At 47.5% G+C, this 17745-nt stretch overlaps 2 protein-coding genes and 1 long non-coding RNA gene across 7 annotated transcripts; 1 reads left to right on the top strand and 2 right to left on the bottom strand.

Annotated features, from left to right (window-relative positions):
• Positions 1-1753: 1753 nt before the first annotated feature.
• znf281b (zinc finger protein 281b) lies at positions 1754-7947 on the bottom strand. Of its 3 annotated transcripts, none has more exons than XM_037278744.1 (7): positions 7716-7947; positions 5874-6379; positions 5689-5802; positions 5487-5610; positions 5124-5216; positions 4938-5056; positions 1754-4856 (listed from the first exon to the last, which is right to left on the bottom strand). In XM_037278744.1, the coding sequence occupies exons 2-7, from the start codon at positions 6315-6317 to the stop codon at positions 3267-3269; spliced, it is 2484 nt and encodes an 827-aa protein (XP_037134639.1). In that variant the 5' UTR covers positions 6318-6379; positions 7716-7947; the 3' UTR covers positions 1754-3266. The 3 variants fall into 3 exon arrangements, with proteins under 3 accessions (XP_037134639.1, XP_037134642.1, XP_037134640.1); XM_037278747.1 differs by having other exon boundaries at positions 5124-5207; positions 7716-7946; XM_037278745.1 differs by lacking the exon at positions 7716-7947 and adding an exon at positions 7404-7701.
• An 851-nt stretch (positions 7948-8798) lies between these two features.
• kcnj19b (potassium inwardly rectifying channel subfamily J member 19b) lies at positions 8799-14573 on the top strand. Of its 3 annotated transcripts, XM_037278859.1 has the most exons (4): positions 8805-9775; positions 12128-12344; positions 12640-13161; positions 13231-14573. In XM_037278859.1, exons 1-4 carry the CDS (start codon positions 9107-9109, stop codon positions 13278-13280), a joined length of 1458 nt encoding a protein of 485 aa, XP_037134754.1. In that variant the 5' UTR covers positions 8805-9106; the 3' UTR covers positions 13281-14573. The 3 variants fall into 3 exon arrangements, with proteins under 3 accessions (XP_037134755.1, XP_037134754.1, XP_037134753.1); XM_037278858.1 differs by having other exon boundaries at positions 12640-14573; XM_037278860.1 differs by lacking the exons at positions 12640-13161; positions 13231-14573 and having other exon boundaries at positions 8799-9775; positions 11914-12156.
• On the bottom strand, positions 11833-12189 carry LOC119138773. The gene is made up of 2 exons (XR_005101230.1): positions 12100-12189; positions 11833-11984 (listed from the first exon to the last, which is right to left on the bottom strand). It is a non-coding gene; the product is annotated as an uncharacterized LOC119138773 (long non-coding RNA).
• Positions 14574-17745: the final 3172 nt, after the last annotated feature.

Below are 17745 nucleotides of genomic sequence, written 5' to 3'. Positions count from 1 at the left end.
AAGGTCACAACATGAATGACATTTATTTACGATGTTGACCTGGTCGACGATGTGTTTATTTTGATGTAGCAAAGTTCCCAAAACACATCTTACTTCCTTATTCCGCCTACTGAGAAAAAAAAACAGAATGAAAGGGAACACGTTTAAAAAATGGCAGTGAGGCGGAACACACATTGCTTCCTTTCTTTTGTTGGTTTATAAAGTTGCAACACATCTTCTAGTTTCTATTAAACCCTGAGACAACATCTTGGACAAACATGATTTCACAACACTTAAACGTAATGGGAAAACCTGGTGGCCATTAAGTCTGGCCCGGGACAAAGGTGCGGCGAGTGACCTTTGAGCCCTCCATCTCATGATGGATCATTCCACCTTGCTTCTAAAAATAAACTCATAATACTGACAGGTAGAATTGGTTCCACGCAAAAGCTGGAACGATCAAAGTCAAATTTGGTCAATAAAAGTTAATTAGACGTTCCATAACTTCCCGTTTTGCTGGCATTATCTGAAAGTTGACTTTGATCCCGGATGCCATCGGGAAGCAACACGCACCTTAACCCAGCCCCGACGTCATCAGAGGGCGTTGGTGGAAAAATAAATTACCCCCCCACACACAATCAGAACAAAACCCACATGCTTCAAATCAATGTCGAGTCACTCAAAGATATTGCTTTCCATGAAGCAAATATAAAAGCAGTAAATAGATTTTTTAACTTAAATTAAATAACCATGTTGCCGCATTATTTTGTTCTCAGATTTGATGGGTATGTTCTGAATTTACCTTATAGCGTGACGTTGGCCATTGTAGTTCAAATTTGTAGACAAGCAACCTGTGAATAGAAATCGAACAATTAACATTCATGCATCAAAATACACTTTTTGACATTTTTGGTCTACTTACCTTTGCCAAAAATGGCGTTTTGGTCCAGATGCTGGAAAAAATAAAGTTTGATAGCTGTAGTTGGACACGCTGCCTGCAAAAACAGATAAGATAGACAGACATACAAGCACTAACTTTCAAGCTAAAGGCATGAATGAAAATGAAGGGATGCCATTTTTTCCCGATTTAAATAGGTGATGACACTAAAAAAAAAAAAAAAATCGGGGAGAAGTCTTGCGGTAGCACCACCAACAAACCCAAAGGCAATGCTTTTTTGTTTTGTAACAAAAAGTTTTTTTTATTGGCTTCTCTAATCCGGTCATCATCTCAATAACAGGTACAGTCCGGGAAATCATGTCACGAGGGTCTACTACTAATGAGACAAAGGAAGGAAGAGGGAGGGGGAGGCTGCTGCTACAACATTTGGTATTGAGGTGACAGTCAGAAAAAAAAGCCATAAAAATCATGCATACTTGATAAAAACTCAAGACAAAAAATGAACACACATTTTAGTGTTTTGTACATTTTTGTAAACAACATCCTTCTAGAGTTCATATCAAAAACACATTATGGCAAGTAACAAAAATAAGAGATATACCATGAGTGAAAAAAAAAAAAAAAAATTCTACGAGGCATCTAGAATGCAACACTGCTTGGCATGGATGTTTCCACATTAAAATAAACCCCCCCCCCCCACCTCGCACCAAAAAAAAAAAATACATTTTGCATTTTGACAAGTCACTTGTTCTATCATTGTAAACACAGGCAATGTAAAAATGATGACAACATGTCCAATCTATTCTACAAATATTTCCACTACATACAACATAACGCGTGTCCCTGCTTTCTTACGCTTTTATGATATGAGGTATATTTAGTCAATCTTATCGTCTTTTTCTCTCCATTTCCGTTCAAAGCATAGTGTTTGGAGGGATGTTGCTGGTCTGTCAAGTTTTTTTTTTTTTTGTTCTTCCCCCTTTGCAGCTTCAGAGTCCCAGAAAACCAGCGGGGAGGGACAGTTGGGGGGGCTCGCAGGGAATTGACTAACTGAAAAAAATCAACCCTGGGTGCCGGGATAGAGAGAATGGCTTTAACCGCGGAAGACAAAGAAGGCCATTGTGAGTGCAGGACTGATGCATATTCAGGAGGCGTGTTGTATAAATTAACTCTTCTGCTGCATTGGTGCTACAAAGGTGTGTGGCGGATAATGGAGAATAAATACAATGTAAAAAAAAAAAAGAAAAAAAAAAGACAGAGAAAAGTTCCAGCATGTCAGTCGAGCTCTGGAGAAACACTTAAATACAAAGAGCTACTCTCAAAATATTGTCGCACAAAATTATGGCAAATCCACTTTTTACATCACCCGACAAACCGCAAGAGACAAATTAAGCCCCGCCCCCCCTTCCAAGAAATTCAAAAATAAAAATGCCCATTAAAAGCATCATCCCACCCTCCCAAAACCCTTGTTCACAGTTTTCTCCTTTTAAAATAAACATTAAGAATCACAAACTGAATGGGTTGCTGTTTCTGCTGATGATATGTTTCTTTTTGGGGAAAAGAAAAAAAAAAAAAAGTGCTTGCTTGATTCCATTGACACGCACACCAAAAAAGTGAGGTGAGCGTTTCCGTTTGCTTGCTGGCCGTCCGTCGTGTTTTCAGTCAAACGCGTTTCAATGGAGTTCTTTTCTCCAAGCTGGTTTCACATTGATACGCAACAGTACCGTCATTTGGACTAAAACATGGTGATCGTGTGGAGTAAAGTTGAAAACACACAAAAAATAAAAAAAAAATTCAAAGCTTTGTCGTTTCAAAGTACACCTGTAAAAACTGTGCTAATTGCATCTCAAAATACAAAGTCTTATTACACAATTTTGCCTATTTCCTGAGTTAATACGTTTCTTGTAACAGACAATATATACTTTTTTTTTTTTTGCCATTTGAGTTCTGGGCTTTCCCTGCCACAAGTGTTGTTTTTTGTGTGTGTGTGTAATTATCAACATTATTATTTTACAATGGGATGACAATTGGTAAAACACAAGGGTTTGGAAAGTCATACGAAATGCAAGTTCATCTCTACCCTCAAAATGTTTTAAATTACATTTAATATCTACGGTTTACGATCATTAAAAAAAAACAAAAAAAAAACAACAACTACATTTTCCCAACAAAATGTAAGAGACTAAAATACGTGATTAAAAAAAATAAAAAATTGCATTTGAGGCCATGGAAGACCCTCCCTGGTCATGTTTGCATCAACATTTGATGGCAGTGTTTAAAATAAAATTGCTACGAAAAACAAAATTTTGATGAGTAGGAGGCGGGGCAGGGTGGACAAAAACACCCCCCCCCCCCCTCCATCCCCAACTGGTTTCACCTCGTCTGAGCCTTATCTGAAACTTTGGCTTGTTGGGGTTTTTGATCCTGTACTGACTGGCTCACTGACGTCAGCTAACAAGCTGCTATACCCTGAGAACTCTGAGACCGGAGTCCGTATTCTGTGGTCCACCTCCGCCCCGGGGTCGCTGCCGTAGCTCAGAGGGGTGCGGCGTCCCGACTTGAACTGGGAGCCGAAGGCCTGGGCGAAATTCTCAATCTGGTACGTGGTGGATTCTTTCGGGGGGTTCAAAGGAGACAGGTCCGAGTAGCCGGAACCGTTGGCGGCGCCGGCCCCGCCCTTGGCTTGTTGCCCCTTGGAGCTTTCCGTCTGGGCGGTCAGATCCTGGGGAGGTAGGTTGAAGGCTCCGGGCGAGTGCTGCTTCTCCAGCTGCTCCGTCAGCTCCTGAGAAGGCGTTAGCTGCTGGTGGCTGGCCGGCTCCAGAGTCAGGTGGAAAGCCGCCTGGGAGGGGGAGCCCACCAGCATGCCGTAGTGGGACTTGGACGAGGTGGAGGAAGAAGCGGACGAGGGGGCGGCGATGGGCAGCGGCGAGGAAACGGCGGGAGGGTAGCCGCAATCGTAGACGTGCTTGTCGGCGAACAGGGGCCCCGTGGGACTGGAGCTGCTGGACAGGAGAGTGAAGGGCCCCGTGGCGCCCAGGCTGGGGAAGGGCCCGCTATGGCTGGTGCGCTCCAGGGCCTGCAGGAGGAACTTGGAGTACTCGCTCATCACCGCCGTTTTATCGCCCCCGTTGGCCGCGTCGTCCTCCAGCTCGGGGGTGACGGGCGCCGCCGGCTGGAGGTCCACGTGGTGCGGGTGGTCGGACAGGTCGAAAGCCACGTCGTGGTGGTGCCCCCCGTCCGGCTTATGGCTGTAGTGATCCAGCAGGCTTTGCAGAACCTCGTCCGGGATGCCCGACTTGTCGTGCTTGAGCTCCAAGGGGGACGTGTCCAGCATGGCCAGCGTGGGTTCGGGCCCCAGGGAAACCTGAATGACGCCGCCGCCCTGCGACGCCATGTGGAGAGCGCCCGCTCCGTAGTCGCTATTGACAGCCTGGAGGTATCGCCGCTTTTTCACAAACTGCATGGCGTCGTCGTAGTTGGTGCTGGTGGTGGGACCCTGCTTGCTGCCCCCGCCTCCTTGGAGCAGACCCATGTTGTCCAGCCCGGAAGCGTCCATGTGATCCAAGGAGCCGGCTTTTTGGCCTAACAGTTTGTGTCCGTCGCCGCTGTCTTCCAGAGAAAGGAGAGCCTTATCCAAACCCTTGCGGCCCGCTTTTTTAAACACCAATTTGGGAGAGCGGCCCTGCATGGCCGAGCCCGAAGGTTGCTCCATGCTATAGTCCTGCAGGCCCATGGCGGCGGAGGAGGACGAGGCCGCCGATGCGGCCGCGCTCTTCTTCCTCTTGCGCTCGCCGCCCTCCCCGTTTTTGGACTTGGCCCGCTTGCGCCCGGAGGTGCTCGCGTTTCCCTGAGTGAGTGAATAGCTGCCCTGGCCCAGCTCGGCCTCGCTGAGCTCCAGCATGTTGGGGTCCAGGCCCTTCTTTATGGCTTCTCCGCAAGTCCGCTTGTGCTTCAGTAACCGGTCGGTTCTTGAGAAAAACTACAACGTTGACAAAGAGACAAAAACAATCAAATGCAAAACTCATTTGACCGGTGTGGGAAAACGTCGGCCCAAACCTACTTGTTGGCACGTATCGCATCGATACGGCTTCTCGCCGCTGTGCGTGCGTTTGTGTCGCTCCATGTGGTACTTCTGGATGAAACGCATGTTGCACTGGTCGCAGCTGAACGGCTTCTCCCCTGCGACAAACAGCCGGGACGTCATTTGCGACTTACGGCAAAGTCCGATCGAGACGGGCCAACTCACCGCTGTGGATCTTCTCATGCCGCTGGAGCAGGTACTTCTGAATGAAGCTCATGTTACACTGACTGCACCGGAAAGGCCTCTCACCTGTGCGATCAAGAGTACAACCGTCCCCGCATCACATTAACTAGCGCTCGGCCTCATTTCTGAGTATACGTTGCCGCCACGTGGCCGTTTCTTTTTTTTTTTTTTTTCCCCAGCCCAGAAGCAATTGTGAGGGATAAAGGGACTGAGAACTTCCCGGCAAAGGGGATGACTAACACGTCTAGAAAGACATGAGCAATGGATGAGTCAGCTCCCGGGAGTCGGCCATGACGCCATGCTACCCGACGGAGGCGCAAAAGCGCAAGCAGGAAAGCCTCTCACCTGTGTGTATGAGAACGTGTCTGCGCAAGTGATAGGAGCTGCGAAAGGCGGCGTTGCAGTGCTCGCAGATATGCGGTTTGGAGTTTGGGGACAGGCAGGCTCCGTCCGCGTCCAGCATCATGGCCTACGGGACAACCAGGAGACGCTTAGGTCTGAGCCCGCTCAATACTCAGATAGAACCACCCAAAAAAACAGGATTAACCTTTGCGGCATCGTTGCGTTTCCGCCGGGCTTTGCCTCCCTGTCCGTCCCCGTTGGTCCGCCTCCCTCTTTTTCCCGACGAATCTTTTGGCTCTTTACCCGCTCGTCCTGACATCTGAGGGCAAAGCGCGAGCGAGATCAGTCTCAAAGTGACACGCGCGTTTAAACCTCGGCGTTCCCACTCACCGGGTCCCCGAGGGAGCGCACGTTGCTGTGGCTGAGGTCGTGCAGGAGCATGTTATGGTGATTCTGGTGGTGGTTGCCGTACGACATGTCCGGCATGTCGGCGGCGCTCTTCCCCGCGCCGGCGCAATTCATCGACACGCCCCCGCCGCCGTAGAGAGGCATGCGATAATCCAGCTCGCTTAGCCGCTCCTGCTTGATTCCCATGCTGTGGAGGAAGCCGCCCGCGTTGGCCACGCCGGCGCTCTGGTGGTCCGGGGGCGAGTCGCGCTCCTTCTTGAGGACCATCTCCTGCGGGAGGTCGCCCATGACCGGCTGCGGCGTGAGCCGCGTGAAGCTGGTGACGGGCGGCAGGTGGCTGAACATGAGCATGCCGGGCGCAAAATTGGGATCCATGCCACCGTTGCGCAAAAACTCATTGCTGATTTTGTCTTGGATAATACTCATGGTGGTAGCTTTGCTGTGTGCGGGCGCGGGTCAGTATCTAACGAGGAAGGCAGGAGAACACCCTGAAAAAGACGACACACAACATTACACTAACCTGGATGTCAAACCGCTTGTGACACTTTAGGTGACCTGACCAGAGTGAGGCCGCACGTAACCTGGAGTCCAAATGTAAAATTTGGAGTGAAACACTGTGACTATTCACCATTTTATACACTCATCTGCACATTGGCCACGCAAATGTGAAAGTAAAAAAATCGGATGGAAGTGCAAACGTCTGCCCACAATACAGTCTAAAATATGCATTTATTTTTTAATGAAGCTACATATAAGACCAAAAGTCAAATCTGGAGTGAATTCGTGTTGTTTTTGACACGCGTTTGCAACTCAGCCGATCAAACGTTAATGTCAATGCAACATTACTAATTAGTCGGTTCGCTAGACTTGCCTAAACAAACGCTATTGAGGTCAAACACGACTTGACGTTTGAGCAATGCAACTAGGACACACTCTTGTGCCTAAAGCAGCAGTTGAAAGCTTCGACGACTCGTTCTCGAGCCAAAATGCGAGGCGACCATTTGTCTCGGCGACATATTGAACACAGAGCAGATGAGCTTTTGTCATCCATAATAGTTAGCCAGCTAGTTAGCATAGCAGCCGACTCACCACAATGAGCCCGACGACGCATCATCGGATCGCCCTCGAAACCTTGGCGCAAAATGCTTAGAAAAGCACCACAAGCCCTTCTGAAAAGTTGTATTTGAAGCCACGGCTTGAAAAAAAAGAAAGAACAAAGTTCCCCTTTTGTTACCCTGGTTAAATCGCCCATCAATTGGCTATTTAAAAATGGATAAGCAACTGCTCGACAAAATTGTATCATATCAATCGAGATACATTTGTATAAACAATGCATCGTGTTGAATTGATCTTTCAGTTTTCCACGAGCTGGCGCGATGTGATCATCTCTCGAGCTTTGCAGGCGAAATTAGATCTCGCTGGCTGGCGCTCCGTTTATTGATAGCTAACTTTAGCCGTAATTACGAGCGGATAATCATTACCGAGCGTGCGTGTGGCTGGCAAAAACCTCACCGAGGCTATTTCTGTTCCACGTCGACTCCAGATCCAATGAGCAAACACAGGCGATCGCGGCTAAAATAAAGCCAGATTCGAGCTTTAGCACCCAGTTGTGTTCATAACAATCAAACTAGCCACGAGCTAGTTAGCCGGCTGCTAACGCGCTAGCAGTTAGCTCCGAGTGAAAAGCCGCATTACGGCCCGTGCATCACAAACAATGATGCTGCCTTTCAGTGCATCTCCCCCGCGGTTGCGAGCCAGCGTCGCTTCGCGAGGATCTCGACGGAGTCCGGACCGAACCGCCAACCCGCTTGGGTTCTCGCTCACCTACACATGACCGCAGACGGCTTGGAACGTGCCCGTTGTGCCTCCGTATTCGCAGCTTTGGAGGGTTTTATTGCCAAAACACTGTTCTCCGGCGGCCGCTGCTTTCTTCCATCTTGTCGTGGCGCGGGGGATTATGGGTGCAGGCGGACCGACGGGTCATGAGAGGAGACAGCCGCAACCGCAGCCGCAGTCGCAGCCGCAGCCAGCCGATGACGTTGTGGACCGACTTGCAAATGCATGCGCATGCAACCGTGCATTCTCTCCGACTGGTGTGAATCAGCAACCTGTCTTTTTTTCTGGAACAAAATAACACAATTTTGCCTCCCTACATGTATATTATACAATAGAAGTACAGACGCAATAGAATTGCTCTTTCTCCTGGTTTCACACGTATGTAGCCCACAGGGTAACTATAAGACTCCACAGTTTGTACTTTCCCGAAATTCAATGTCAAATGTTGCCCACCCGTATTACGAACCGGGCCAATATAAATATAAGTAAAGCCGAGAGAGTGCCGTCAACTAGTATGTGCTTCAGACATTTACCACGAGAGGGCGACAAAGCAATTCAAAACATCCACCCACCATCATATTACATGGTTACGCAGTCCAGTGTCTTACGTGTATGTGTATTTTTGCCCCGCAGCATGGCTCTTAAGAAAGTGAGCACTGAGAAGAACGACGTGTGCAACATAAGCGTACTAATTTCCGGTACTCCACGGGCTATACATATTTATATATACATTTATAATGGTATGTGCTTCAGACATTCACCACGAGAGGGCGACAGAGCAATTCAAATAGTCACAGCTTTTATAAACGATATAAAACGTCTGCACACAGTTCAAATGCAAGGGTTTTGTTAGTAAAAGGGCAGGCATAAACCATTTCATTTTTTCTCCACTATCGTGATCTATACTATACAACTCGGAAATAAACTATTTAAAACAGGGCATGTTAACTAATCCCTCCCTCCCTTCATCTATCCATCCATCCATCCATCCATCCATCCATCCATCCATCCAACGAGTTTTGGAAGACCCCTCCGTGCTGAAGCGCGCACTGAAGCCTGTAATGAGCATGCAACAATCAACTATCTTAATTTGGAAAGCGCACGGAGTGCAGTGGAGTTAGCACGCGGACAAAGTTGGCACTTGCGTCAAAGGACCACGCGTGCGCACGCGCGCGCTCTACTGTGCGCGCCACTCGAACACCAGCGCCTGGCGTTCATTCGCAGTTTAGCACCTCCGAAGATGCGTGCGGCGGGCTGAATGCACATTGCTCTTGCCGCGGAGGAGGGTGGTCGGGCGGGTGGAGGTGCAGGGAGCGCAGCAAACTTGCACCAACAGCAAGTCTTGAGCGCTTGAAAGAAAGGGCCGATCGATCCGCACCATGGCAGCCATACGCAGGAAATTCGGCGAGGACTACCAGGTGGTGAACACCAACCAGAGCATGACTTTCTGCGCGCCGGCCAAGAGGAAGCGGCAGCGTTTTGTGGAGAAGAACGGGCGCTGCAACGTGCAGCACGGCAACCTGGGCGGCGAGACGAGCCGCTACATCTCGGACCTGTTCACCACCTTGGTGGACCTCAAGTGGCGCTGGAACCTGCTCATCTTCATCCTCACCTACACGGTGGCGTGGCTGGTGATGGCTTCCATGTGGTGGCTCATCGCCTACATCCGCGGCGACCTGAGCCACGGCGGCCACGACGCGTCCTACACGCCGTGCGTGGCCAACGTGTACAACTTCCCCTCCGCCTTCCTCTTCTTCATCGAGACCGAGGCCACCATCGGCTACGGCTACCGCTACATCACCGAGAAGTGCCCCGAGGGGATCATTCTCTTTCTCTTCCAGTCACTGCTGGGCTCCATCGTGGACGCCTTCCTCATCGGCTGCATGTTCATCAAGATGTCGCAGCCCAAGAAGCGCGCAGAGACGCTCATGTTCAGCCAGGACGCCGTCATCTCGCAGCGGGACGGCAAACTATGCCTCATGTTCAGGGTGGGCAACCTGAGGAACAGCCACATGGTCTCTGCGCAGATCAGGTGCAAGGTCATCAAGGTAAGGAGAAGCAAAGTTGGACCGTTCTTCTGCGCTCTGCGAAGACAGCCAATATAACAATAGTAACATTCTTTACCCCTTGCCAAAATTGATGCGTATTACCGCAACTTACTAAGCTTACAATAGACTGCCGCTTTACAGTGCCACCTGGTGGCCAAACCAGAAGGCGCAGCACCATCTCAATGGGTATCGAAGCATAAAATGACTCTGTTGGTTTCTTTCAAACAAAAAGAGTCTTTCTTTGTCCCACTCAAGCGCACCGTGTCAACGTTTGACCACATCCATTCTTTTGAACTGCATCACTATGATTTATCAGCACTTATAGAGGCCTGCATTGAATTCCCATTTGTCTGTAGAATTGAATTGTGACCCCTGAGGGCCGGTGTGAATACCACAGCCCATTGCGTTATGGCACCGTGCAATCAAAATGGGGCCAGTCAAGAAGAAAAGTGCATATTGGATGAGAAACTCCATCAACCCATGAACTACAGCCCCTTCGAGTCAGCTGGAGAATATCTTGGGCAGACTTTATGTCGGAGGCGGTGTTCACTCTGGACGCGAGCTCCCGCACAGTCCCTCCGTGAAGTCTACTTTATCCCGTGTGTGTTCTTGCTTCTTCATGGCTGAGTGGCCCGGGCCACAGCATGAGGGTCATCACACTGCGTCCTGCCTCAGTCAGCAGAAAAGCTCTCCACGGGCTGTAATTCCAAGTTCAGCCTGGCTCTAAATGTCCTCAGCTCAGATGGATGGCTCCCTGGGGGACAATGTCGGTGGGGCACTATATATGCTTCGATTAAAGCCTTGATTGAGCCAATTCGTGCGCTCGCTGGACCGCACGTTATTTTGTCACTGTACAATTTCCAGCCTCTAACTGCTGTTTGATATCTCCTACAAGGCAGCGCTATAGATTGATGTGTCATTGTCATCCGCCGCGTCCGACAATAACAAGCTTTTGCCACCAAACGTGTTTTTTCCGCAGTCCAAACAGAAAACGATTTGCTTTGTTGTGACTCAGAGAGTTCGTCGCGGTGCAGCAGCGCCATGATCTCAAGTGACAGTTTTGCCCTCTGGGGAGAAGTCACAGAGAAGGCGCTGTGGATACACTCACGCTGGCCACAACATTAGGGACACCTTGAATTAACGCCGAGTGTGTACAATCAATGGAATGCGCTCGATCAAGCCTGGCAGAAACAACAACACGGCAGTTTGGACTCACGGCTCAAGGTCAGAGTCGGGATGGTGGCCCTTCAAGGTGACGGGGGGGTCGGTTGAGGCGTGCCGTAATAAATTCCAACTCCTGATAATGATGTGGAGCTGCGCAAACTTGGCTGTGATCAAGTGATGCGGGTTTAGCGGGCAAAGACACGGGTTGTAAATCGTTGCGCGGCCCGGATACTTTGCCAAAGGAAAATCAGTTGATTACATTAGCAGTATGTCAGTTATTTACCATGCGTGGCTGAAACGGAACCTCGTTTGCATAAGGTGCCGATCGCTTGTTTCACGAGTCGGTTAATGGTTCCATCTATAAAACCGCGGATAACCATTTGGGCCCAAATTGGATTACACCGTTCAATACTACGTTTTCAGAGGAATATTTTCACAATAACAATCAGCCATAATAATAATACTGATTAGAATTTTTGTAACGTCGATCATGGGACCCCAAGGATGCTTGAGAGTCGCGATGGGAAAATGAAGCTTCGTTGTAAGAAGTGGTGTGTTAGTGTACTTTCAACCCAATGTTGAGCAGAGACTGTGGTAAAAAAATTCTGTTCATGAAGCAAATATGAAGCTTCATTTTCCCATCAGTCAAAATTTGCAGTTGGCAAGACTCGTAAATACCGAGTCAAAGATTACCACGGCAACTCAAGTGTGTGGCTGGATTTTTACTGATTTGAATTCGGGTCAACTTGTGGCGTGTTTGAATCCTCTCGACAGCTCTTGCTGAGGCTGCTTTTTTTCCGCGATAAGGGCCAAGAAAAAGCAAAAGCGACGCCGCCGCTGCGTCCACGGGGACCTTTTCCATTAATACAATCGAAAGCGGTATCCGATAAGTACCTTCGACTTTTAGAGTCGATGAACGTGAGTTCACCTCAGAAACGGGAGCTTGTCATGCGTGTCGTGACGTCGCTCCTCAGCAGGGGAGCCGGCGATCTGTGGGCACAGACGTCTTCCTGTGAAATGTCACACCCTCCTGTCCTCCACATCGCTGTGAATACAAATGACTGCCCGTTTGCCATCTGTGGTTGCTCACCCAAAAAAAAAAACCCCAGGAAGTAGAATTTAAAAAAGAAAAAAAAAAAGATTATTAATTTTGTGGTGACCTCAAGATCTTTTGGTGTGCTTCCGCAGTCTCGTCAGACCCCAGAAGGCGAGTTCCTGCCTCTGGACCAGTGCGAGCTGGACGTGGGCTTCGGCACGGGCGCCGACCAGCTCTTCCTGGTGTCGCCTCTCACCATCTGCCACGAGATCAACGCCAAGAGCCCCTTCTTCGACCTGTCGCAACGCTCGCTTATGAGCGAGCAGTTTGAGATCGTCGTCATCCTGGAAGGCATCGTGGAGACCACCGGTGAGAAATCTTTGAATCCACTTTGGGGGTCAAATGCTCTGATCCTTTCTTGAGTTGCTAAAAGTTTGAGAAACTCAAATTTGACTAATAAGTAAAGTCTGGACTCAATAATTTGTGTGAATTAGCCTCCAGCAATTTTCTTTGCAATATTTAACAGAATGTTTAATTCATGGCCTTGAATGATGCACACTTCAAACTCGTCTCCATTTCTGTCATGTATTCTTCTTCGTTCTTCCCTGAGGCGATTGTCCAATTTCCCTTTTTGAAATATTGATGGACCGTCTCGTTGCGACAGGCATGACGTGTCAAGCGCGGACATCTTACACGGAAGATGAAGTCTTATGGGGCCATCGTTTTCTGCCAGTCATGTCTCTGGAGGAAGGCTTCTTCAGGGTGGACTACTCTCAGTTCCACAACACCTTCGAGGTGCCCACACCTCCCTACAGCGTCAAAGAGCAAGAGGAGAAGTCGTCGCTGACGTCGCCCAACGTTCTCCCGGTGGCCCCCGCGCCCTCCTCCCCCCTGGCGGGCAACCGAGGGGGCCGCAGAGGGAGGCTCCTCTCGGCCGACAACGTGGAGCCTGCGGAGGAGCAGGCCACCAGGCTGCCCAGCAAACTGCAGCGCATGAGCTCCACCAGAGACGAGCAAGTGTGGAGGGGCGCCAAGACCACCACGACGGTGCCCTTGCCCGGCGGCGGCAAGGCCTCCAGCACGGGCGACCTGCCGCTCAGCATCCAGAGGTTGAGGTCCAGCTCCATCCCCGCCGCTCGCCAAGGGGGGCGGCCCGAGGAGCAGGTCCAGCTCTTGTCCTTGGACGCCGAGGAGGCCGAGCCGGAGAGGCAGCACAGACCGGCGGCGTCCCTTAACACCATCGCCGGCGGGCGTCCGGAGGACAACTTGCCCGCCAAACTGCGCAGAATGAACGCAGACCGTTAATTCCAAAAACGTTGAGATCAGGCTTTCTTTCCACTTTGACCACATTTTGTTATATTGCAGCCAAATATGAGAAAATGGTAAGAAAGTGAAGCGTGGTGTCCACACCGCACGGCCGATAAAGAGCAGTTGTAAATTTACCTGCAGCTTTTATTTGCCAGCTACCCTCAGAGAGACCATAAGCCATCCATCCGCCCCTACTGTGAGGATGGCTCGCCATCTGTAAGCCCCGCCCCCACCCTTCTGCCCTTGAGCATCTTCGTGTCTCTCACAGACTCTCTTACCGGATGAAACGTTCCTTATCTGTAAACAAAGCACGGAAACATTCTGCGGTATAGGATCGACTACAAATCGTTTTTATCGCTTTTTGTCAGAAATCAAATTTAACACAGAATCACTGTCTCTAGAAATAATAAACATGCCAACCTAGCATTAAACTAGAAAAGTCAGAAAAGTCTCGAGCTAGCCAAATTGTTTTGTGACATAATGAAGGTACAAAACCAATTCTACCTCTTCCTTCCAAATTTTTTTTTATCAAAGTTGATCTATAACCGTCAATGGCACTGAATGAGTGAACTGGGTGAACGTTCCATTTATTTTCTTTATTTGAAAAATTCACTGTGAATTTGTTGAAACTAAATGACAAAAACTCAAACAAGTTGCTCCTGCTTAGTTACACTGTAAATGTGCAGTCCTTGACTTGTATTCCTTTTTATTTTTTTAAACTTATCAAAAGCCATCGCCTCAACAAAGGAAACCCTTTTAATCTATTTTACTCCAAATGAGCCATAATATAAAAAGTACAGCTTGTATGGATTTCTTTGATACACTTTGGGCAGTTTGTTTGAATTACATTGTGACAAAAAGACCATTTTGAAGAACATCCTTTCCATCTTAAATTGATTTATGAAAAATATCAGACGGCATGCGATGCTTTCAGGGGAGGAATTGTTGCATTATTGCATTAAAAAATAAGCTACGGGAAGGGAGGGGCGGGGGCATTTCTCAAGTGCTAAATAAATTCTTTGCAAACCCAGCCGTGTGTGTCGGTTGGTGTAATACTTTTGGCTGCAGAAGAAAAGAAAAAAAGCCCTCAAGGCTCGGCGTGCCACCTGCCCAGCTGCTTAAATCAACAACCATCAAATATTCAAAAGCCTCGAACACGTTTGCGTGTTTTGACACGATGAATCCGTCCTCAAATCTGAATTCAAGATGGTGACTGAGAGTCTGGCAAATTTTGGACGTGGTTTCTGATCCTCCCAGTCTCCTGTGAACCAAATAAACCCAGTTAATATCTTTGACGTCTATAACTGTTAATGGCACTGAACGAGTTAAGCTGTCAGCACTCTCAAATGTTCTTTAAGTGTTTTCTCCATCGGTCCCGGCGGACGTGAGTCGTCGTTATTAGCCAGCGCAAAGTGTTTGTTTTGTTAACATTGCCCGAGGCCCGGTCCGTTGGGAATCTAAGCTTGGCTTTTCATGAACCTTCTCAACATGTCTGCTCAAAGTTCTTAGTCAGAAACAAGGAAATATTGGCAAAAGTGCAATTTTTGTCCCTTTTTTTCTATCACGATGTTCTGGGTTGTTTGAGCCCGCTCTTTGACTTATAAAGGTTTTTTGTTTTTTTTCCACAAGGTGAGTCACTGTCATCATGACGTGGGAGAAGAGAGCAGCACGTTGTTGATCCTCGTGCAGGCTCTCTCGGGAAGAGCTTGGTAATCTGACTGAACATCCGCACTGACCAGATGCTCATCCATAGTCAATGAGCGCAAAAAAAGGGAGAATGACGGAAAAGCAGTGTCATTAGTCGGGCTGGGTGCTAAATTACGTGGGCTCAACTTTGACCCGTGTGCATGACAACGAGACGTTTACAGGTGGATTCAGAGAGAGAGGGAAAAAAAAGATGCACTTGTGCCTACAGCCTGGTGAAGATTGAAGAAAAAAAAAAAGAGGAAAAATAGAAAAAAAAAATCAGACTGGTGAAGAAGAAAAAAGGAAAAATAGAAGGGGAAAAAATAAAAAAAAATAAAGAAAAATAGTGTGCTGAAAACATTTGTCCTATGAGCTAGAGATGGAATACATTTACATGAATGGAGGTGAAACATCACTACGAAATTATAGCCACAGTGCGAAGCTTCAAGCATTCCTCTTGTTTCTAACCCCGGAGGATGATTACAAAGTTACTTTTATCCAAAACATCAGCACGGAACACTTCACCTTGAACGCTGCTACGTGAAAATTGCAAAATAAATGGGATGACTCAGAGAATGCGATGCTACACCGATGTCACTAATCAACAATGATGCTAATCAGAGAAAAAGTAATTTCCTTATCATGCATCAATGCAGCTTAAAATAAACTAGCTACGCTTGGGCTCAATGCAACATTATTTCTCAGAGATGAGATATTCCGACATAGTTTGAGCAAAGCGTCTGAAGCTTTGTTTGTTTTTATGAGGCCTGTCACTCCATTAGAGCGACACAATCTTATTACACAATATGTGGCCCTTCGCCATGTTGTAATTGCGCTCTTGTAAATTATTATTATTTTTTTTACATCCAAGAGGAGGCAGCTGCGGTCGAGCCACCGAGCAGATGAGGCATCCTGTTTTGTTTTGAGCAAAACACAAAGCTTTCACGATCACATGGCTTGCGTCCGCTAAATATTTGATCGATTTTTTAATAAGTGAGCAGGGCCGCTCGGGGATGACTTTACCCGGTTCGCATGTATCTCGGTGAGGCAGAAAAACAAACTAGGTGTCGTGATTATTTCAAAAGCGTGAGTATCGACAGTGAGGAGCTGCTTTTGATGACTTTTAAGCCCAAAACAATTTGCATTACAGAGATTTCTCCTCCCCCATACTGCACAGCTACCAGCATCTTCACACAAGGACAAAATGTTTTTTATCTTTTCAGGCAGGCCAAAAGCGAGAGTAATCAGCAAGTGTCAACAACCTTGACCAAGAAGTTGCTTCAATAGCCCTAACGGCCTTGCAGTCTATTTGCACTTATGTAAATCTTTCATCTTCCCCCATCGCAAACTAACACGTTGACTCAATCCCATCTGGCATTGAACCTTCAAAAGAACGCCACCGGAATCAGAATTTCTTCCATGCTCACGCTAGTTACATATTTTGTAGGACACCAGCAACTGCAAAAAAAAAAAAGACATGTACTAAAATAATAGCGTAATCAATCAGAGCAAAATACAGTAAAGTCCAGGCATTAATCACAAACAAATTTCAATAAAGACGTTGGCACATCGTTCAACCCCGCCCGTCCGCCTGCTCGCCACCCCCGTTGTTAATGAGTAATCCATTTCGGAGCGTGCAAGAGTTAATTAAAGGTAGAGCTGTAATTAACTTTCAGAAAGGAACCATTTGTCTACACATTTGGGTTCTCTTATCACTGCAGCAGAGAAGGAACCAAAAAAAAAAGAAAAAAAAATGTAGCAGCTGCGTAAACAAGCTCTGCTTTTTGGCTGTGTGTCACAGATTGGCAATATTTACAAAAACTGGTTGTCAAAATGAAAAAAAAAACACGCAGAGAATGAAACAAAGACTGTATTAGTTTGATTTATGTGCCAAAAGGACAGGAAATTTTGATTTGGCAAGATTTCTGAACCCAAGTATATTTTCGACACGTGACTGTCAAAATGCGCCCTCTGGTGGTAGATGAAAGCATCACTCAATTAAATTGAATCCAGCACAGTTCAGTTGTGTAACTTTTACACTTGCAAATAATCTTTTTAGATTCTTAAGCGCAGTACATTTTAATTGAATCGGTTTCTTTGCTTGCAAAATAACTGGTCTTTTATTTTTGGCTCCGCCTCCCCATCTTGCAGCGACTATGACCTCAAAAGCTTTATTATAGCGCTTGCAGTTAATTGACTGGAGTAGTTCCAATCAATTAGCTCCCCATTATTTACCCGGCGAGTCCCCGCAGAATTGGTTCGGATAGCAGCAATTACCGCATGGCTCATCCTCCTCGCTCGTAGCTTGGCGGATTATCGTTTCGGAAAAAAAGACACAGCATACAATGTTTTGTTGCATCTGTTGCAGCACAAACAGATGAACGCGAGTCAAAGTGTGAGTCACATCTCGCGTGTTACACAACTGCGAGAAAAGTTTATTCGGAAAAGCTTTACTGCGCCAGGGCACTTATTTTATTTAAAAAAAAGGAAACTCATCTGTCTTTTTTTTTCTTCTATATTTGAGGTGGGACGTTTGCTGATAATACGAGTCATGCAATTCAAGTAGAGGTTCTGATATGAGGACTGAGTCTGAGCTGTGGGACCATCTGTGATAAAGCACTATGGGGGGGGGCGGGGCCGAATGAGATAATGCGGCGGAGAGACGATAGGGAAAGCCACTGTTGGAGCCGGAGATACTCAAGCCGCTTTGTAATAAAATCGCCAGAGTTCCCAGACAACGGCGGTATGGATCGAGTACATTTCATCCCCGAGCGAC

The sequence above is a fragment of the Syngnathus acus genome, chromosome 19 (assembly GCF_901709675.1).
Source record: "Syngnathus acus chromosome 19, fSynAcu1.2, whole genome shotgun sequence".
NCBI classification, from domain to species: domain Eukaryota; kingdom Metazoa; phylum Chordata; class Actinopteri; order Syngnathiformes; family Syngnathidae; genus Syngnathus; species Syngnathus acus.
The sequence above is the reverse complement of the archived record's forward strand: the minus strand, read 5'-3'. Positions and strand labels throughout refer to the sequence as shown.